At 45.0% G+C, this 22073-nt stretch overlaps 5 protein-coding genes across 5 annotated transcripts; 3 read left to right on the top strand and 2 right to left on the bottom strand.

Moving 5' to 3' along the window:
* Window positions 1–2806: 2806 nt before the first annotated feature.
* Window positions 2807–4473, top strand: LOC9638763 (COBRA-like protein 2). Its single transcript, XM_024682016.1, has 6 exons — window positions 2807–2830; window positions 2895–2980; window positions 3061–3521; window positions 3596–3755; window positions 3812–4080; window positions 4136–4473. Exons 2-6 carry the CDS (start codon window positions 2970–2972, stop codon window positions 4414–4416), a joined length of 1182 nt encoding a protein of 393 aa, XP_024537784.1. The 5' UTR covers window positions 2807–2830; window positions 2895–2969; the 3' UTR covers window positions 4417–4473.
* A 24-nt stretch (window positions 4474–4497) lies between these two features.
* LOC9638762 (oxygen-evolving enhancer protein 3-2, chloroplastic) lies at window positions 4498–5371 on the bottom strand. The gene is made up of 3 exons (XM_002977076.2): window positions 5055–5371; window positions 4702–4997; window positions 4498–4630 (listed from the first exon to the last, which is right to left on the bottom strand). Exons 1-3 carry the CDS (start codon window positions 5323–5325, stop codon window positions 4529–4531), a joined length of 669 nt encoding a protein of 222 aa, XP_002977122.2. The 5' UTR covers window positions 5326–5371; the 3' UTR covers window positions 4498–4528.
* Window positions 5372–5548: 177 nt separating this feature from the next.
* Window positions 5549–8327, bottom strand: LOC9639038 (chitin elicitor receptor kinase 1). Its single transcript, XM_002977075.2, has 12 exons — window positions 7518–8327; window positions 7443–7467; window positions 7368–7381; window positions 7138–7308; window positions 6905–7083; window positions 6763–6852; window positions 6617–6710; window positions 6413–6564; window positions 6251–6354; window positions 6030–6192; window positions 5882–5980; window positions 5549–5823 (listed from the first exon to the last, which is right to left on the bottom strand). The coding sequence occupies exons 1-12, from the start codon at window positions 8143–8145 to the stop codon at window positions 5656–5658; spliced, it is 1887 nt and encodes a 628-aa protein (XP_002977121.1). The 5' UTR covers window positions 8146–8327; the 3' UTR covers window positions 5549–5655.
* Window positions 8217–10095, top strand: LOC9639037 (cilia- and flagella-associated protein 58). The gene is made up of 5 exons (XM_024682069.1): window positions 8217–8300; window positions 8485–9601; window positions 9663–9752; window positions 9812–9967; window positions 10035–10095. The coding sequence occupies exons 1-4, from the start codon at window positions 8217–8219 to the stop codon at window positions 9925–9927; spliced, it is 1407 nt and encodes a 468-aa protein (XP_024537837.1). The 3' UTR covers window positions 9928–9967; window positions 10035–10095.
* A 929-nt stretch (window positions 10096–11024) lies between these two features.
* Window positions 11025–12742, top strand: LOC112348835. Its single transcript, XM_024682068.1, has 4 exons — window positions 11025–11600; window positions 11662–12159; window positions 12217–12354; window positions 12407–12742. Exons 1-4 carry the CDS (start codon window positions 11025–11027, stop codon window positions 12740–12742), a joined length of 1548 nt encoding a protein of 515 aa, XP_024537836.1.
* The last annotated feature ends 9331 nt before the right edge of the window (window positions 12743–22073 follow it).

The raw sequence follows: 22073 nt of genomic DNA, 5'->3' as shown, positions 1-22073 counted from the left end.
AAGACGGGAAAGACTCCCCTAGGGCTTGTATTTCAGCAGTAACTACAAATCACTCATACTAAGTGTGCTGGGCTTGTAGTAACTCCTCTACGGTGATGGAATCTCGACGGCCTATAAGAAGTCCCACCATCTTTGAGCAGAGAGAACTCTAGAACCTGAGAGAAAACAAGAACTGTAAAATAACTAAATGGCCGTACCTAATTTTTAAACTACCAAAAACTTAAACACCAACCAACAACGGAGACTTTTCCAGCTAATAACTCTTCATCCACAACTTCCATCAACTTGATTTCACCACCAAAGAACTTCCCTTGATAAGATCTTCAACTTCATAGAAAACAACTTCTTCAAATTCTCACTTCTGAAATCCATCATTTTTTCTCTCTCTAGATGAAATATTCTTAGGAAGCTTCTTCAGTGAGCTTCTTCATTTTTTCACCTTTTTCTAACTCAGAAATACGTCAATACTCACAAAAGCAACCTCAAGTGTGAAAATACAACCATATATACGGTTGACACTAGGTTAATTTAGGTGAGGCCTCTTTGTCTTGCTCATTAGACTTAACTCAAGAATTTCTACTTAACATTGGCAGTGAGGGCAGGTTTTCCTTGTGCCACACTGGTTGTAGCTTTGGAATTTAGTTTGAGATTACATTTCTGAGAAAGAGAGAGTTTGTGAGTATTTTGTTTGAAAAGTTAAAGACATTTCTCCTTACCTTGTAAAGTGACCTCCTAAAGATAAAGATGAAATCTATATTCCCCTCAATATAATGTAATGCCTATCCAAAATAGTGTCTTAGCTTGAGAGGATGAAACAGTCAGAAATCTTTGCAAAATCACTACTTAATTTCAAAGATATTGCTTGAATACCATGAGCTCCTGAATTTGCAAATGGTGAATCATTTAGATATTTGAAACAATAATACTACCTTTAGAGTAACATCATTAGCTATATCAAATTTGTCAAATTTGGGATCAATAGATATATAAATCAGATGGCTGTCAGCATTTGTTACTGACTAGTGTCCTTCAGTGTCACAAACAATGCATGGAAGAAGAATCAAACTCAACAAAAAATTGGTGGAGGTGAAAATATTTACTTTGTATACTATGTTGATGGTGAAAGTAGGAGTTAGAGACAATTTCACAGTCTAGAATTGTTTGTAAGGCATGTTTAAAAATAAAGCATGTACCTCTAGCATATTCCTTAATAGAATAAAGATAACACTTTCTTTAAGCAAGAGTTTAAGACTAAATTCAACTGGAAAATCTTCTGGGTGTTTAATATCAACAAATTCAATAATTTCATGAATATGTATGTCACCAGGTAATAAAGAAACTATAACATTATTAATGGGAAAAATATCATCATTGAGTGAAGTATAACTATATTAGATGCAATGTGGGGGTCTAAAATGTCTTATAGAGATAGGAATAATAGAAGACATTATTATTTGTGTGTAAGGTAATATAATAGATTCTTGAAGCAATGTTGGTAAGTTCAAGTAATTATCACCATTTCTACTTTGAAGAAGCCAATAAGCCCATGAAGAGTTATTTTCAATTAGTCTCATATTTATTTCTAGAGGAAGTGTTCTAAAAAACTGCCATAACCTATTCAGTTTTACCAAATTTGAAACAATTTATGCTCAATGACCATGGGGAATAATTAGTAGTATTTTTCAGCACTTGTAATAATAACTATTCTTCCAAAAAGAAGTTATTTTTTTATATATAATTAATATTGTATTAATGGCTCTTGAACCAAGACCATCTGACCCTTGGTGGCTCCTCGTGCTTCACGGAGATGGAGGTAGCCGAGAACACCCGCAGAACCACATCTACGTCCACTCTACCATCAGAAAGGTGAAATTCATGACCCTCTGCCCCATCTATGTCTTCAATAAACTCCACAAGCTCTTCCATTTCTTCATCACCTCGCAACTTTGCAAGCAAATCCTTACGTCTAGGGTTCTAAAAGGTTGCCCTTAATGATAAACCCTAATTGTATCCGATGGCTTTTATTTAAGATACGAGCTCTCTCAAGCTAGTTCAAAGAAATCTTATAAAAAGAGACATTTTATTATATTGGAAATACTTATCTAGAAAAATTCATCTCAAGAACATTCTCATTTTTCCTGCACACATTACAATCTCAATTACCTTAAGCCATGACCTCTTACAATTTCTTGAGGTTCAACCAGGGTATTGTGCTGCAAATTCATCCCAGGAAAACTAAAATAAGCAATGGATCAAATGTGGCCAGCTATTGGTGCAGTCATGGCCCGCTTATGGTGCGTCCGCCCTATGTACAGGAAGAACCAAATAGTTAAAACACATGTTCGTACGATGGTGCCGAAAATGCATGCTATCTTCACAATTCTAGCATTTGCCTCAAGTGGGCATCTGCAAAATGCGGAGACCTGTTCTTTTGGAAATTCCTTGTTGTGGGACGAGCCTTCCCTCAAGCAAGCCAGGTCGAACAAGAGAAAGTCTTTGATTCATTGCTGGAGAGATTTGGGCTAGTTTCTTGGCATCCTCAATGTGAACTCTTTCCAAATGCTCTCATTTCCACTATGACAAACCTTAAAATATACTTTTATATATACTATGGGATATGCTAGTGTGCATAAGTAGCATTGCAAATGCTATCACCATTACCTACCCAGAAAACAAGCTGAAGAAAACTAAAATTGGGGGACTTTAAACTTATTAATCTAATACAATTGAGCATATTCGCGAATACTCCTTGAGGACAAATTAGGGCTCTTTAGATTTTGGCAAGAGCGAGGAAGCGATGGCGACACAGGCCAGGGCGGATTGTCCAGAGGTAATTTCTCCTCCTTCCAAAATGCGCGCCGTTGCGCTGCTGATCTTGGCGGCATTTCTTGCAGATTGTGCTGTGGATCCTTTGGATCAGAGAGGGAGCATCGTCGTCACTTGGGATATCTTGAACTGGTATCAGGGCGATGGCTATGTGGTATGTGTTCTTCGCATTTTCTCTTCGTTGGTGGTTACATTTTTCCTTCGTAGTTCTTTCTTCATTGTTTGTGCGCTTAGCTTAGCTTTGTCTTTGATCGATCAGGCTTCTGTAAAGATCGAAAACCAGCAGCTCTACAGGCACATCGAAGCTCGTCCGGGATGGAGCTTCGGCTGGGAATGGAGCAAGGAGGAGGTGATATGGGAAGTCCAAGGCGCTCAAGCCATAGATCAAGGCGACTGCGCTCGAGTCGAGGAAGAGAACTCTCCTCACTCCTGCCATCCGAGACCGGTGATGATAGATCTCCAGCCAGAAGCTCCTGGCACTCTCCAGACCGCGAATTGCTGCAGGGGTGGAGTGTTATCGTCTGCTGTGCAGGATCCCTCGACATCCATTGCTTCGTTTGTGATGAAAGTTGGCCTTGCGAGAAGACCACCTGATGTTCCTCTATCGTTTTCCATCCCAGGATACTCGTGTTCTACGCCAACTAATGTTACTTCCAGCTTGATACCGGATGGACAACATGGACGCCGAGCATACAGTTTGTTTTCTTTCCTTCTTTCTGCTTTTCTTTGCCATCCTCTCCCTTACTAATAGTTCTTTTCTTTGTTCCAGTGACATGGCAGTCTTCTTGCACCTACAAGCTACGTCGAACATCATCTTGTTGCGTTTCGTTTTCATCCTTTTACAATCCCGACGTCGTTCCCTGCAAGGACTGTGCATGCGACTGCTCGCAGAAACCGAAGGCAGGAGAACGTTTGTGCAACATCAGCTCGTAAGAGTTCCTCGTTTTGAAAACTACTTTTAAGCTTTTTTCTTGTGACTTTCCAGAACTGACGATGGATTCCAAACTCCTGGCATAGCGACGGCTTTGAATCTCCACAAGCAGGCCCCGTTTCAATGCTCCAAAGATATGTGCCCGATCAAGATCCACTGGCACGTCAAGAACAACTACAAAGGCTACTGGCGCTCCAAAGTCAGCATTCTCAACCGGCACCTCCAGAACTACACGCACTGGAACCTCGTCGTCCAGCACCCCAACTTCAAACAGCTCAAGGAGGTGTTTAGCTTCAACAGCACTCGGCTGCCAATCCACGGTGGTACGTAAAGCAGCCATCGCTTGTTCTTCATCGCTTCTCACACTGAGTTTCGCAGATGACACCAATATGTTCTGGGGAATTCGCAGCTACAACGACATGCTACTAGAAGCTGGAGAGAATGGAGTGGTCCAGTCCGAGATGCTATTCCAAAAGGATCCCTCGTTGTTCTCACTCTCCAAAGGCTGGGCTTTTCCACACAAGGTGCTATTCAACGGCGAGGAGTGTGTTCTTCCAGCTCCAGATTCATATCCGGGACTTCCAAACGCCGCACGACAATCGCTCCTCCACTCTCCATTCCTGTTACTGTTGCTTCTTCTCGTAAATCTCCTCGTGTGAGATGAGATGAGGTATGTCGCTTCGTTACGTGCGCAGCTAAGTTCTTAGTCGATCATCCATGCACAGGATTTTTTTTCTTTCTTATCAACAGTGGTGGGAGGAAGAGATTTATTTAAGCCGAGATTTTGGCAATAACAGTGTCCAAGGCAGCCACGGCTTCGGCGTAGCACTTGCCCGCGTCGGTGGGATTCTTGGCTCGAGCTGCGAAGTCGAGCTGAAACAAGCAAGAAAAGATGTGAAAAATCGGATTTTTTTGGCTCGAGAAGGTGAATTTGGAGTTCTTACCTTGTCAATCACCTCGAAGAGATTGTCCGTGAGCTTCTTGAGCGCCTTGCGCTCGGCCTTGGGCTTGGCATCCATGATGGTCTTGAGATCATACCTCAGGTACGTGGCCTTGTTGCGCAGATCGTTGCGAACGTAAGGCCAGCTCTTCTTGTCGATGAGCTCCTTGACGCCCACGATGTCCTTGGAAGCGTCCTTGATTCGCCCCACTGCCTCGGCGGGCGATAGGGGCTGGATGAAAAATCTCTCCTTGAGTGGCAGATCCAAGTCGCGCGGCTGATCGGCATTCTCCGTCCCAGCTGCGCAAGGAATCGATCAATCCATTTGCGGAGAATTGGGAGAAATGCTTTGCTTACGCAGTCCTCCGGATGGTGGAGGCGGCCCATTGATCTTGATCCCGGTCAGCGCTCGCGATTCCTCCACGGCCAGCACGCCCGCCGCCACCGCCACCAGGCCGACCATCGCCGCCCTCCTGCTCTGCGATTGCTCATGATTCGCACTCGCTCGCGCGAATCCAACGCGGGAATTGGGATTGAATCTCGCGCTCGCGGCTTCGCTCGCATCGAATGAGCCCGTGAATTTGGATTTAGCGGCTCTGAGACCCAGCGAGGAGGACATGGCCGCCATTCCTTCCTCTTCTTGTTCCTCCTCCCACACCACAATGCGGGCTTGTTTGGCTTAGTGGATATGGTTCCGTACAAGGTGGCCCAAAACGAAATGACCACAGCGTACGAAATCCTGTGCTTGGATTGGCTGTGAGTGGATGAGAGTGGCCAATGGGCGATCCCAATATCTTATCTGTGTCACATTGTTTGATCACATTCAAGCTTTAAACTCAAGAGTCCCAAAATTTGCGGACTAAGATCTCTCGCTAGAGATGATAAAATTCCTGGAACAAAGAAAGCGCATAAATTTACAAGTAGAGTTTGTATGAGGATATTTTTTTTCCCTTTGCTGCTATCTCCCGGAGACGAGGCCTCTCAGTTGAGCGTTGGACTGGCTGCTGGTGCTAAAGTCGAGCTCTTGCGTGGTGCTACACAGCGTCATGAGAGCTACCACCACTGCTCGCATGTTTGGCCTGTTTTCTGGGGTCTCCTGTGTGCAAGCTTCCGCCAGCTTTGCCAGCTGATCACACAAGAAAATGTTACAAGTCGCGACCTCTGAGCACTCAACTTTTGTTTACCTTCCAGATCGAGTCGAAAGGATAATCTGTGCCAAGTGCTGGATCTACAAGCTTTTTGAGGTTCTCCGTTGCGTCGGGGCTTTTCAAAGCTGTATCGAACTGCACCAGCAAAGTTATCAAGTTTAACAATTAGCTATATATTGCGTACCATCATCACTAGACCCTTGGCAACTCTTTGTGTGGGATCTGGGTTTGAGTCGTCGCCCTCTACCGTACGAACGATAGCATCTTTTGCAGAGATGATCTCGTAAAGAACTACTCCAAAAGAGTAGACGTCGATCTTAGGAGAAACATCACCAAATCTAGCGTATCTGCAACACAAATTGATCAGCTTACAACTACACTATTTGAGAGAAGGCTCGGACTTACTCGGGAGGCATGTAGCCAAAGGTCCCAACTAGCCTCGTCGGCTGTGTCAACGAGACACTTCCAGCACCGGATTCTGTAAGTTTAGTCAGTCCAAAGTCGGCTACCTGCACCGGTGCCAATCATCAGCAAAGAAAAATGAGAAACAAACGAAGAATTATTTACCTTCGCACGTAATCTCTTGTCGATAAGAATGTTGGGAGATTTCACATCCCGATGGATATATGTTGGTTTTGTATGCTCGTGAATGTACTCGAGACCTCTGGCAGCGTCGAGTGCTATCTGGATTCTTTGGTTCCAGGTAAGCCTTGAGGGCGCTGTAGAAAGTTTCTCAAGAGAATTAAGAATTCCAATATGACCTTCGCATACCTGAACCACGCAGATGATGAGACAATGTACCATTATCAACATATTCATACACCAGGAATAGAGAATCCACTGTACAGTACCCAATGAGTTGGACCTGGAAAGAATGGCGAATACAGCTCAATGCTTTAAAAAGAACCATTTCTTACCAGATTGGTGTGGTGCACATGAGTCAAGACTTTGAGCTCCGACATGAACTCTCTTGTGGCTTGCATGTTCATCTTTTTAATGGCGAGTTTCTGGAGGATAAAAAAAATTGTTAGCTGAACTAAAAGAAAAACAGCCGCAAACCTGGTCACGAATTTCACCATAGTACACTGCACCGTATCCACCTTCACCAATTTTTTTTGAAATACTGAAGTTGTCTGTGGCTGCCGAAAGCTCGTCGTATGTAAACTCGACTGATTTATCCACGGCAAAGCCTGACAAGCCAGCGGGAACGGACCCAACGCTTGGACTGTGAAGAAGACCTGCATCATTCACAAACCGGTAAGAGACTCGAAGAAACGTAGATTGCATCAAACCATGTTTGGTGTCGGCAGAAGTCACTTCCATGTCCATGGGATACTTGGCAACTTTCTTCTTTTTCGAACGTCGCATGAAAAACCACACCAGTGATACCGCCGCAGCAAGGACGACCACTCCAACTCCAACAGCGACTCCAGCAATCAGACCTGTGTTGCTTGACCCGGAACCTGCAGCGCCACGGAGATCAGATACAAGGGAGCGACAACGAACTGCGTCATTCACTTACCATCGCTACCAGCGCTGGGAGTTTAACAAGGAAATACGTTTTGAGAGAATTGTCACAGAAAAGGTTTTTTCTTACCTGAATGGCGGGTATGTTCCATTCGCTGAGAAACAAAACAATATCAGCAAACAATAGACAAGAAAAGAAGCTCACCAAGAGTAGCAGGGATGAAGAGGCGATCGTCAGGAGACAAGGAGTTTATGTTTCCAAGAGAAGGATTGTAGTTTGTCAAGTTCTGGACAGTCGTGTTAAACCTCGTAGCAACATCTCGGACCAGGTCCCCTCTCTGACCCGGATACGTCATGAAAAGCCCAAACACCGGAAAGCGTGGATCCCCGCAAGAACAATTCACGAGCACATTAACTGGTTGTCCAGGAAAGAGCTGTCCGTTGAGCGAAGGATCCACGCTCATGGACGCCACGTTGGAGAGCTCGTGATAGTATCTGGTGTTGATCGATGCAAACGAATCGGACTGGCTCACGTTGTTGAAAACAAAGGTATGTGCGAGCCTCCCATTGATGCAGCCACACTGGAAGGGAATCTTGACAAACTGCCCAGCTTGGACGAAATCCTGGCTCCGAAGATCGTTGTACTGCTGCAACTGCGCGAAGTTCACGCTGAAAGTGGTGAAGACTGTGTTGAGCTGCTCGTTCTGTGTGAAATTAAAGAAGGCCACTGCCGTGCATCCCCTGGATGGAACGCATTGCGCTCCCGCCCTGCCAGGAGCTAGGATTACCATGCCCAGCGCGATGCTGATCGCGACAATCCAAAGATTCCCCATGGCGGACTAAAACCCCAGGCCCGATCTTCCGCTGTAGCTCGCAAGATCCTAATCTGCGCTTACCGCGAGAAATGGGGGATCCCTATCTCGTCGCGGCGATTCCAGCCTCGATCGATCGCCTCGCGCCTCATTGCCCTGGCGCTGCCGCCCAAGAGGTCAATCTCGCCTGCAAAGCACCGTGTCCAAATAAATTACAGGGAATAAAAATGTACGGAAAGCACATTCTCTTTTGGGTCCAAGGATATTCGTTCTTCATAACGTACGGCAGGCGGACGGAAGAACATTCCGCCATAGATTCTCATTCGTACGGAGACGTGTGAATATTCGTTCCAGTGGTAGGGTTTGGCATTGGCGCCCAAGGGGATTCGTTTGGGTGAGATTCGCGAATGTGAGAGGGCGGAGCGATCCATCGATCTCGCCATGGATTCCGACGGTAATCTCCTGGCCGATCTCGTCAGGGAGCCATGGGTCGACGGGGCGGAGATCGAGATGGAGCAGGCGGCGATGGTGGAAGCGTGGCTGGACAGGCTGCTTGTCAAGATCCTCGCGGCGGCGGCGGCAAGCTTTCACGGTGTCAATGGCGGTGAGTCACAGGGATTCCAGAGTGGATTGAAGCGGTCGGGGCTGGACAGGAAGAAGCTGATTGAGAGCAATGGATTGGAGCCGCGTCAGGTGGATCTGCTCTACCGCGGCCTCTACTTCCATTCCATCGGGATGTTTCGCGTGCTCACAGAGTTGAATCTAGGCGAGGAGACGGCTCAAAAGGTCATGGCAGCATTCAAGCTTCTCACGAGCTATCTTCCAAAGCTTGAGATGGAGCCTATCAAGTATATGGGAAATGGCTCTAGTAGCAATCGTGCGAGGACAAAGCTGGAAGTAAGCTACATGCAACTCGTCCAGAGAACCTCCGCGGAGAAGTTTGCACGGACGGAGGAGAAAGAAACTTTCGAGGCGAAGATTCGCGAGCTCGAGGCAAATGTTTTGGAGAAGCAGCAGGAGATCCAGTCTCTGAGAGAAACGGTGTGTGAGCGCGACCAGGAGATAGAAAGCTGCAAAAAGAGCCTCAAGGATACGAAGCTCGCGAACGATGCTCTCAAGGCGGTGATGATCCGGCATGAGGAAGAGCTAACGAGGCTCCAGGAGGAGTGTCCCGACGATTTGAAAGAGCTGGTCAGGCTTAGAGAAGAGAACGAACTGGCATCCAAAAGGCTGGCGGACATCGAAAGACAGCTTCGCAGGACGAACGACGAGCTCGAGGATGCCGCCTTCAACACTGCGGAGCTCAAAAAAGTCAAAGGGATTAACGAGAAGCTCACGTCGATGCTGGCGACGGCAGAGAAGGATCTCAATGCCCGGACAAAGCTGCTCAATTCTGCCAACGAAAGCATGGAGAAGCTAGACAGGGACAACTATGCCTTGAATGAGCTCTACCACGAAGAAGCAAAAAGGTGTGCAGGTACGCAGCGGTTTGTTCTTGCGGAATTGTGTTTTAACTTCTGAGGGCTGCTTGTTGCCAGCATTGCGCCTTCAAGTGCAGGAACTTCTCGAAGAAAAAGAGATTCTCACTCGCAGCTCAATGAATGCCAAGCTTGTCGCCGAAGTAGAAGGTGCTAAGTGTTTTCCCAGCTCTTAGTTTGTTTTCTAACTCTGGTGTGATGTTGTGCAGCATTGCAGAAGAAAGTCCAGCAACTTCTTGTAGAAAACGAGAATTACCGTTCTACCTTAGCTGCAGCAGACAAAGGCGAAGTTCAAAGCCTAAAAGCAGTCATCGAAGGTGTGTGACCAGTGTAGTCACTAACCCGCGGCCTCAACACTTAAAACTGTTAAGGTATCGCCTTGGGTGATGGTTCGGAAGTAGTCGTGTAAGTGCTTTGTATTTTCTACATCAGGTTTGTATATGGAACGGGAGGATTTAAAGGGAGCGTACTCTTTCATGAAAGAGAGGACTGGCCATGTTGTGGACGAAATGGAGAGCTGCACGCTGTCACTGACGGCTTTAGACGATCTTCTAAGAACAAATGCTGGCGTTGAGGCTTGTACAGAGCCGCGAGAACTGAAGGAGCTTGTAGAATCGGCACGAGGAAATGCGTTGAAGATTATATCTGACGCAAAGAGCAAAGAGAAGGCCGATTTGTTGGACGCAAAGCATCTGGTAAGAATTGTGTGCTTCGATACGTCTCATGCTTCCTTTCTGTAGCATGATGATATGCTGGACGTTATCAAAGTGACAACCTTGCTTAAAATGGAAAAGGCGTGCCAGTCGATCGCAGAGGAAGCGCGGACGGATGTCAAACAAGAATTTAAAGTAAGAGTCCACTTGGGAAAGAAAATTAACAGTTCATTTGGTTCGGATTTCAGATGAAGTACGTCCAAACTGTCACAGAACCAAATGAAAATGCCTTGTCCTTGGAGTCTTTCGAGGCTTTGGAACGAAAGCTGGAGACATCCAAACTTGCATTGGACTCAGAAATCAGCCTGCGTCGCTCTCTTGAAGACAAAATGAAGAAAACAGCAGAACATATACGCTCTATGGAGCTAGCCTATCAGGAGATGGTGTTGTCGAATCAGGCTCTTAGATCTGAAGCCGAGAGCACGAAGCTGAATCTTCAGTCAACTACTTCGAGCGTGAGCTTGCTGAAGTTTGAACTACAAGGTGATCTCCGGATATTCACCATAGGATTGTGTTACAAGTTTTATTTTTTATTTTTTATTCCAGAGGAAAAGAAAGCTCACGGGCAGACGATGTGCTCCTTGTCCGCTCTGAAGACGGACAGAATGAACGACATGGACAGACACAGTAGGAGCATAGACGACCTCACAAAGCATTTCGTGCATACTCTCGAAGGTACAAGAGAAAAGCTTTCCTTTTGTCCAGAATTATGCTTAGTGACTGTTCTATTCCAGAAGAGAAAGCTGCTCATGCGAAAACGCAAGCTCATCTGTTACAAACCTTGGAGGCTATGAAGCAACAAGCAGAAGCGGCTGAAGAACATGAGAAAACGTTTAAGAGTGAGACAGGTCGACAGCTACAGAACTACAGGAACCAGATCAGCACGGTCATCAGAGAATTTCAGGATACTGTCGCGGTTTGTTTTGTCGGCATTGAATCGGTTGAGAAGCTGCTTGCAAGTGAAGCCCCGAAGATACCCAGTCAAGGAACAAGCGACACCGGAGCGTTCTGGAAGGCATTAGAAGTCTTGCTGGAGGCTTTGCATGGCATCATCCGTGAGGGTGACGAGACGCTACTGGAGCCAATTAAAACCATCAAACATATTGCTGAAGAAAAGACTGCTGGAATGGTGGAACGGGCGTCAAAACTCGTCCCTCAACTCCGTCAAAGAGCCGAGGAGTGCGAGCAGTGCATGAACTCAATGAAGAACTCGCTAACGAAACTGCAAGAACAAGCTGCCGTCTCAGCTCCGAGCCTCAAGTCTTTGACAAGGCAACTTTGGAGTGTAAGCTGTGTTTCTTTGTTTCTATTTTCGTCTTTGTCGACTGACTCCCGTCTTCATGCAGTCTTGGTACTCTTCTGCAAACTTTGCGAGATCCTTGCATGGAACAGTCACGGAAACTGTCAAGGATGCTTTAGAGCTTCGCAAACTAATTGACGAAGACACAAAACAAAACGACCAGTCTCTTAGATACTCGAAGCTGCTCCGGGGACTGGAAGAAGCGAAGTCTAGACTTGAGCTACAGATGGACATGTGTTCAGCTCTCGGCCAAACCTTGTCGAAGCTTTTTCTGGAGATTGCAGGCAGACAAATGCGTGAACACGAAAATGAGGCTCCGGAAACAAAGTGTGGCGATGATCGCAGTCCTTTTACCGGGCTTGGGGCTGATAGTTTTATAAAAGACCTGGCTAAGTCACTTGAAGCAGAAGAAGTCTCAGTGAAGGAGAGGCTAGACCTGGAACTTGAGATGACGAAGCTCAAGTCCAAGCTCAAGTCGGAGCAAGTTGCGAGAATATGGAGGGACAAATACATCCGTGAGTTTGTCAACAAATATAATGCTCATGTAAGTATCTCGTCAAATTGATTGTAACTCGTTTGCTTATGTTTCTCCCTGTTTCAGTTTGACGGCTCTTTGCTGGTCTCAAAAGAGGTGCAAACTGTAGGCCCGATGATGTTTGCACTGCGACCTGAGCTACAAAACGACGCTGCTGCCTCGGAGTTTCAAACGTACTGGGCAGATCTTCTTGAGCAGGCGAAGGTTGTGTGTGGCATATTTTCTTGTCTTTAATTTCCTTACGCTGGACGTGCAGAAAGTGTCGCCTCTTCCGCAAAGAGTAGTGAAGCAAACAATTGCGGACATCTATTCTTCCAGAATCAAGTACGTGAGAACAGCCACCGAGATGCCAGCATACCTCGGCATCTACTTCCACAGCCATTGCGAACATATCCTCGAGTTCATGTCTTCCATTCTCAAGCACAAAGACATCCCAGAGGTAGAGAATGGAATTTATTCTGAGCCTTACTTTGGCCATGCCGTCTACCAGATCGAAAGATTTGGAAAGCTTGCTGGAATAATCAGCAGAGACTATGGGAAGAGAAACGACCACAAGTTCAAAGTAACAGCAGCAAAGCCGGAATTTCTGTAACAATCTCCATCGCAAATCAGTTGTAAGTTTCATCGTTCTTAGCTTTCGATAGCACCGGTGTCAAGGGGAGTGGGTGATCATTGTCAAGGAGGGAAGCTTGAGACATCCATCTAAACAGGCGAAGCATATCTACGAGAAACAGCGCATTTCTTATTCCTTTATACGCAATACAAATTCTTACTTGTAATCATCGTCATCGCCATCGCCCATCTACTCTCATGATAAGCGAAGGAAGAAGAGTGGCAAGAAGCAAACCAAGGCACAAGAGAACGTAAAGCATGCTTAGTACCTTCTAAGAGGTTAAGAGGTATCACTTTTGGATTTAGTACCTTTTAAGAGGTATATCACCCTTAAAACTTGTTTCCACGGATGCTCAATCAAGGTGGAAAAACGCTGCAAGACTTGCTGCCAAGGCATGTCTTTTGTTTTGGAGACTTTCCAGCCTAAAAGCCCGTGAAGCCATGATTCTTTCCAGCACATACTGGCTTGAAGCTCACAGTTTCGAAAAAGAAACTCTTGTTTTGTAATATAGATCGACAGTATCAGTATCAGGGGGGGATTTGTGTCAGTATTTGATAAGTGGCGATGGAACAAAAGACCCCTTTTTTCACTGGTATCAACATTGTAACTCTCTTTTTTATGTTCTCTTTGTACCAACGGCAGGGGAAAAAGCCGCAAGTGAAAGATTTTAGAGGCATTAAATTAGAAGGGTAGTATGGATTGGGAGCCAGGAATTTTCAAGGTCAAGAGCTGAGATGCGCTCACGATCACATCCACAGCCGCCAAATCTCGCAAATCTCTTGACGTTTGATCCCATCCATCCAAGGAATGATTTCTATGGAGTACGCTTGGCTCCACAATCTTCCACATTTCCCCCAGTTAATTCTCCTCGCAAAATTACTTTTACTATTCCCTGGCACAAGTTGGGGTGGTCTCCTGTCAAGTCTTGGAGCTGAGACTGCAGTAGCCTCTAGCGTGTCTTAGATAATTTCAGCATTGCCGAGTCACACTAAACCAGCTTTCTGACTGGGATGTCAACATTCTTGATGGCCTCGCTTTGCACACTGCGGTTCAAGCCACTGGCTAAATATTAGTAGTACATTGTCTTGCAAGAGCTGATTTTGCCCAGCTTGGGCATATGCTGTTCCCGTGGCGGGCCTTGCTCATGTTGTGTAGGCGCAGAGTATATTAAGTTTGTAATTCTGGTTTGTGAGGTTAGGCTGGGCCTCACCTACGTTTACCAGTGTGTTCTTAGTGGGTAGAGCTCTTTGTGTCCAGAGGGTGGGATTTCGTGAGTAACTTTTGAGTGTCCTCTTTCAGAGAGTGAGAGGACGAATTTCCACGCACAGCATTTGGAGTTACAGCACTGACCCGTATCACGATGCTCTTGCCGAGGGAAAAGGGTGTTGGAGGTCAGTTAGAGCTACAAAATTGTGTTCTGTCAAAAGCTGCAACTAAATCGCAACAAAATTGGAAATTTGATTATTCCAGGCAGTTAGAGGAAGTTAATGGCAAAAGGAAGTGCGATCTATGGACTCAAGCAATCGCCTCGTTCCTGGTATAAACGCTATGACAGCTTCATGTTGAGCGTGGGCGCCAGGCTGACAGCAATCTCTACATCCAGTTCCACCTTCAGCATTTGCCTGTTCTCCTTAGGCATTTCCACTTCCTGATTAGACCTTGGGGACTCCTCCCTGCCACCTCCACATCCATCTAGATCGTCATGTTTCAGAGGATGTGTCACTTCCAAAGTGAAGAACTTCCTTGGACATCCCAAATGGCATTCCCCTTCCTCCCAAACTCATTCCAAATCTTCGAGCTCGTCCTCTAGAAGCTTGATGTCGCCAGTGGAATGACACAAAGGCTCTAGAGCTATTGCCATCTGCCGAGGACTCCCGAGCACGCTCCTCTTCTCCTGTTGGGGCCCCAAGAAGAACCTGCGGTGCAGAGCCATATGTAACTCTCTTTTCCCCATCTGACTGCTACATATAAATCGCTTCTTCCAAGCAGTTTTCTGATCATTAGTGGCTGGTCCAAGGGCTCCTTCCTTGTCGTAATCATCCACAGACCTCACTCATCCATGTATCATTCGAATTTGGTTTCCCAGGTACGCTAGTTCTTCCCATCAAGTTTGGGTGGAGCGACTACCAAATGTGATGAGATGTGGTAGCCGCTCCACCCAAATTTAATACGAAGAACTGGCGTACCTGGAAAACCAAATTCAAATAGAGCAAATGGAAGTGCTACGAGACTGGATAGCATTTGGGACCAGCCATGAATGATCAGAGCATTCAGATCACACTTCCATTCGCTCTGATACAGTGATCAGACTCACGAGCCAAGAAGAGCTCCATATACTTCATAGCGAATGGGCGGAAAGACACATGACAAACTGCCATGGGGCGTGACCTAGGATGCCACATGGCTCTGACGTGGAGAGAGCGCGATTCACGAACCTCAACAATGCGCAGAGGATGGGATTCAACCATCTTGAAGCTCCCAACCTTCAAAAGCCGGATGAAAACCAAGACGTCAATGGTTGGTCTACTTACAGCACTGTACTTTTGGGCCAGAGTGCCATGTAGTCTGGACGATGAGGAGGGGCACATATTTATGTCTTCAGTCGAGTTCCGTGTTTAGGAATTCCTTCTCTTTTCCATTCCAAGGTTTGGCAGCTTTGGATTTCCTAGAGAACTACGTCCACAGTAGTATCATCTATGATGAACCAAGCTTCTCTGATGAACGTGAGCTTGGCATCTCTCAAAGCCAATACCCGGACCATCGTGTTCCATCGTGTCGGGGAGTCGAAGAGGGTAGATGATACTACTGGGGACATAGTTCTCTAGGAAATTTACCCCCGGAAGGCTATTGTGAGATTTCTTGCTGAGATCATTAATCATCTGAGTGAGCAAGAGCCAGCAAAATCAGCACAAGGGAAGGAAAACGGCCTTGCGCGTAGTCCCCCCCACTTCCATACACAAGACACAATGCTCTTTTACGGTGGCACTGCGAGCATCACTTGAAGGAAACAAAGCCAAGCATCGCCCTTTTGTGCATAGCCCGGTCACGGCCATAGCCGTCCATGAAACCTCGCAAATCTCCTGGTGCAAATGTATGGGAAGTGCGGGAGCCCAAGCGAGGCAAGGCATGCCATCGATCAACGATTTGTCCTGGAATATCATGCTTGGTGCCTGCACGAAAAACAGAAACATGGAGAAGGCCATACGATACCATGTCTCGAAGGGCAAAATTTCAAGTCGGAGGAGCTCTCAACATGCCGCAGCTCGTCCAAGTTTTTGACGTTCTTGAGAATCCGTGCAAAGATCAATCTCATAATTATTCAATAATAACAGTCATTTCTTACACGACATTTGCTTAACATGCAACCCCTTTTCTTTAGTTCCTTGTGGAAGGCGTTAACCGATTCTGGACGATAGTGTCCACTTAAATTTTCTAAACACTGGGAAATTTGGATCGATCAGTGGATGTGCTATGAATTTATAAGCATCTTACCTCCAATTTACCTTGGTTTACGCGTAACGTCCCAGCTGCTTTTACGGCCCCTCCCGCTACAAAACTAGAATGGTGAAACTTTCCATGCTCTTTCTAGATAATTGATCAAGGTATAAGAAAATTGCCCATCAAAAGATATGTATGATACCTCTCTAATATATATCCTGTCGTCAGTGTCCATCACAAACATCCACTCAGTCCATTGTGTATCAACTTTCCTTCCATCGATTTTAAAGATCATGTGACCATCTTGGACGCTCACTTCATATCTCTCCCTTTCCTTCTGTGCGTTTACAAGTGAGCTCAATATTGAACATAACAGGACACTTACTGGACTGAGATAATGAACTTTATGTGTAAGGAAGATCGTGCAATGCTTTCCTTCACCTTCATCAAGCCTAGTTAAAGAAAAGTCTTTAGGAACGACAGGATTAACTGTGTGTTTAGAGAGTATACCAGTGGAAAAAGGGCTCCTTTGTTTTGCTCCATCGCCATGTAGTGAACTTTCGATATAAATCGTGTCCTCTGCGATGCTGCTTGTCAATCTATTTAGAAAAAGAAAAGCATAACTTTCTTAAGTAATAAAGCAGAATCTTACAGCTTCAAGCCAGTTATCCTCAGAAAGAATCATAGCTTCGGGACATTTGGACAAACCTTTACCAATCTAAAACCACAGAACTTTAGGCTGGATCACACAAAATAACTGTACCTTGGCAGCAAGTCTTGTGGCGTTTTTCCACCTTGATTGAACATCCATCCCTTTCTCTAAAATTTTAGGTTTAAAGCGTAAGGCAAAGAAAATTGGTTCTTCCACGCCCTTATAATGAACTTCTATTTATGACCAGCAACATTTTGTTGAGTCAAAAAATTCTTTGCAATGCTATTAGGATAATGGCGGAATTCTCCTTAGCTTGAGGTAAGGCTAACTTTGTCAAAGATCTAGAAGATGAAATTGGTGCACTAGATGCAATTTAGAAGATGACTAAGACATGGCAATCCAGTCTGAGTTGTGGCAACTTTTGCAGCTATGATGGATGAGCAAGAACATCAAAGAAATTTCAAGGTGGATAAGAATGTTCACTTTGATGAGGCAAATCATGGCTTTCTAAAGATAGGATGACAAAGGTGAAGTTAAAGTTCCTTTCTTCTATAATCAGAGTATGGGCATAGGTAGTGATTGCACAATTTCCTTTGAGATTGAGGTGGAAGATGAAGTTGAAGGGACTTGTGGAAAGAAGAGGAAGAGTAAAATAAAGGTAATGAAACATGTGTGGTACCTTGGACATGTAAGAAAATAATTTCATATTTTATTAAAGAAAAAATAATAAATATAAGGAAAACAAAATTAAATTTGTAAGGTTTGTAAATACATGTATGTATATACATATATTACTCTGACTAAGTAATATATTAATTATAGTACTATTTGGGATTGAATTTAGTCCATCCATTTTTGTATATAAGCAAGGGTCTAAACCCCAATTAATATATTTATTCCCACATTAGTGGAAATAAGGGGCATTGCAATTTATCTCTGAAAGGCAAAACTTTTTTGGCAATGTGTGTTTAAAATTATGCTTTTTACTTTTATTTCTTTATTCTCTTTTAAATCTAGATTTGTATTAGCTTTTTACAAGATCTAGAATTCTAATTATCGCTATGCTTAGATCTACTCTATCTTTTAATCTTCATTGCATTTCCTTTTTCTATTATACTATGCTATCATCAATCAAAGAGTATGTTATTTAAGGTTACTAATGCTACTCTATTGGATCGAACTTTAGGTGTTGTGGGGTGTGACCATATTGCTGTTGCACCCATCCTTAGTGTGTTGCTATCTCCAACTTCTATAAAACATGATTACATGGCTTATCCTATTCTTAGTGTTTTGCCATCTCCTATTAATGTAGAGCATGATTGTTATATTGATTGGCGAGTTATGGATGATGCGATTTTGTTCTTGGAGAATGTTCAAGGATTGAGTTTATAGGAAGACAATATATATGACTTTGAGTGGATTCTAAATTGTTTTAATGAACTTAAGATATTTTTATCATGGGGTAAGTGTTAATCCTTCAATTTGTTATTTGATATTTTCTCTTTACTTTTTGCTCTTTTCCAATTTTCTTTTCTTTTTTAGCTTAAGCCACCTTCTCATGTTCCTAGTGTTTTTTCCTCATTTGCAATATTTTCTTTTCATAGCACATCGATTATTTATGACTTTTATAATTTTTATTTTCAATCTAGTGTTGAGTTGAGTATTTTTTGTCCTCCTCATACTAATATAGATATTTAGCATATGCAAGAAGTTGAAAATCTCACTTTTGTTTCGTTAGTAAAGTCTTTGATTAGTTTTAGTGTTGAGTATTCCTTTATTCCAAAAGTTGAGTAATTTTGACTAGAGTTTCAGGTTGAGTATGTATCCCCACTTGTGAGTGCTATTAAAAGCTTTTATTTTACCATTACTACTAAGAAGTTTATATGTTATCTTGAGAGTGTGAACGTTTCTATTGATATTCTTATCTCAAATATTGAATTATGTGTTAAAGAAGTTGAATAGTGTGAATCTTTTGCTTATATTGTGATAGCTGAAATATTTTAATATTGATAGCTACTAAAAATTCCTCTTTCAATGCTTCTTTATCCACTTTTTTTTCTTCCATATTATTTCTTCCTCAAATTTTTTCGCTTTCTCCTCTTTATCCTAACAATTCAAACATTTTTTTCTTTGAAGGAGGGGGTAGAAGAGATAAACGGGAGTTTGGCCTTGATGATGATGTGAGGACAAATGGATATAGTAGTGGAGTGAAAATGAATGATATAGATTGTGGAGTGAGGATGAGCATGTGAGACACAAAATCCCTAGGCCCCAAAGTGGAGCCGGAAAGGGTGCCACGTGGTAGTGGCCGAAGCAAAAGCCAAACGAGTGTAACACATTTGGACTAAAAGCTCTAACTTGGAAGGTCGAGAGCGGGAGTGGAACTCCCAACAAAGTGCTCAAGGAGCAAGCATGAAGCGAGCAATAAGCAAAGCTCCAAAAAGGGACCCCAAAAGGACCAACACATGACACGTGGAAGAGTCCGAGATGGAGTCCGATATAGAGTCCGAGATGGACCCGAAGTGGAGTCCGATATGGAGTCCGAGATGGACCTGAAATGGAGTCCGATATGGAGTCCGAGATGGAGTCCGATATGGAGTCCGAGATGGACCCGAAGTGGAGTCCGAGATGGAGTCCGATATGGAGTCCGATATGGACCCGAGATGGAGTCCGAGATGGACCCGAGATGGAGTCTGAGATGGACCCGAGATGGAGTCCGAGATGGACCTGAGATGGAGTCCGAGATGGACCCGAGGTGGAGTCCGAGATGGAGTCCGAGATGGACCCAAGGTGGAGTCCGAGATGGACCCGAGGTGGAGTCCGAGATGGAGTCTGAGATGGAACCGAGACCGGGACCGAGACCGAGACTGAGACCGAACCGGATTCCAATTCAAATTCGGGGATTAAAACGGATTCGGATTCAAATTCGGGGCCCGAACCGGATTTTGATTCGGATTCCAAATTTTAATTTGGGCAGTGGGGGAAAACCAAAAGGGTTTTTCCCCCAACTGGGGTTGGGGGGGGGGGGGGTTCCAAAAGTATAATAGGGAGAGTGTGGGGGTTGGAGCCTAGTGGAGCCAGTTTGGCCAGGAAAGGCCAGTTTGGCCAGGAAAGGCCAGTTTGGCCCAGGAAGGCCAGACCCAGTGTTGGGTGATGAGCTAACCACTGGGAAGTCCAAGACTAGAGTGAACACGGACCGACAAGCGGGGTAGCTTGGTGAAGTGTTCAAGAGTCGGCTCTAGTTCCCCCGGGAGATCGACTGGCCGATGCTCCCAGTCCAAGTGTGGGTGGCACTACCTACTTGGATACCAGGCGTGGCTCAACGGAACCTCGCTCTAAGCCCATGGCTAGAGCACCCAAGGGCGGAAGGTGGGAAGAGTACCTAGGTGGCTCGTGTAAGGCCACGGTGTTCTGAAATGTTGTCCCAAAGGCCCAGACTGTGGAAAGGAAGAGGAGCAGTCCTCTGGGGTAGTGACCAAGGACACAATCATATGGTGAGGAAGTCCCAGAGGACTGTGGGACTTAGTGGTCGGGCCTGTGAGTCTTGATCCAGTGGCAGTGTTGGCAAACACGGCTAGGAGCAGAAAGGGACTTAGTGGGGACTGACAGAGGGATATTGGGGAAGGCTATTCCCCTTGTCGGTGGGCATCCTAAGGATGCTAAGGAGTGGATCTGAGATGACCACTCATGGATGGTTTGCCTAGTCTTGGAGAGCTAAGACTGTGATACAAGTGGTATTGGACTACTAGTGTGGCAAAGGTGATTGGGCATGGCCTTAGCGTAACAGGCTGCCATGTCGGTGGTACTTTTGTGTGTCAGTCATGGGATCGGACACGTGGAGCACTTGGACTCAGTGCAAATGTTGAGTGGCATGGATGCCATTCTCAGGGCTAGCAAGTCCCAAGTCCTGAAATGGACTTATGGAGGTTGTGATTGAGACTCCTCCAAGTGGTCGGAGGTGTGGTTAAGTGACTAAAGTAGAATGGAAAATTTAATCCCTTACAATTTGGTATCGGAGCTATTCCTTAGTCCGACTTTTATTGGTGCTCAAGTATATCACCATTGATATTGGCATTGGAAGGTCCTAGGAGTGGGCTTATCCTTGAGGAATAGTATGCCGAGAGGACATGGCTCTCCACTCAAGTTCATACGTGACTTGGGCGTGATGTGGTGGATAGAAAAGGGGCCGGTAAGGGAACGACTTTGGGATCTTGGGAACAGTATATGGTTTTCCTCAGAGAGTTGAGGATGTGATCCAGATGAGCGTTTGACTCAGTAAATGGCCAATGTAGTTGTGGTAAACAACTAAAGTTGGGATCACAGGAAAGATAAAGACTCCAAAGCAATAAGGGAGTCACAAGATTATCTTCATATAGTTGAGGTTGGTGCTCATGAATGTGAGACCAAAAGTAATGACCGTGGGAGGTCAAATACGGAAGAGGATTTAAGTCCTTGAAATGGTAGCGGAGGCTACCTTTAATAAATGCTGGAACAACCCAAGGAGTTGGGGGGTGTACTTAGAGATGAGTTGGTATTCTCATCACATGGACAAGTAGTCCTAAGGGGCAGAGGTTGCCCCAGAGAACAAAAATAAGTGTCAAAGTAACACTTGTGAAAATAGTCTTTCTGAGTAGGACAGGAATGTAAGAAGTGTATTCTAGTGAGCTAGTGCCTCACAAGTGGGACCTTACAGGTCTGTGGATTAACCAAGTCCAAAACTGCTAGATGACTCAAGTAGAGTCAAGGAATGGTCCTAAAAGGACTGATAGAAGCATTTGGACTGAGATGTGTGGTACCCCACGAAGGATGGGGGGGGGGGGGGGATCCTAGGATCCAAGGATGAGAATAGAGGGTATCTCATTGATGGCAAAATGTGCCATGCTAAAATCGTGGGAAAGGTGTTCCCAAAAAGAAAACAACTTTGACACAAAGTTGTGTGTGACATCTATGGTGCAATGCTAATAGATGGTTGGTATTAGAAAGAGTGGTATTGGTCTTGGCAAAGACTTAGACACAAAGAAGAAGTGTTATAGAGGTAGGCTCGTGAAGCCGATGGTGTGGAGACACCAAATGTGCCAAGGTGTGATACCTTGGGGCCATGTTGCCAAAGGAATCCCAATGGAAATGGGAATGGCATAGCCTAAGCGGCAGAGCATGCAGTTGGAGTGTGGTGACCCAGATAATGATGGAGGTGTGGAAGCACCAACAATGAGTTGTAGG

This window comes from Selaginella moellendorffii, unplaced genomic scaffold, assembly GCF_000143415.4.
Source record: "Selaginella moellendorffii unplaced genomic scaffold, v1.0 SELMOscaffold_33, whole genome shotgun sequence".
Classification (NCBI taxonomy): domain Eukaryota; kingdom Viridiplantae; phylum Streptophyta; class Lycopodiopsida; order Selaginellales; family Selaginellaceae; genus Selaginella; species Selaginella moellendorffii.
This window is presented reverse-complemented; position numbering and strand designations above follow the sequence as displayed.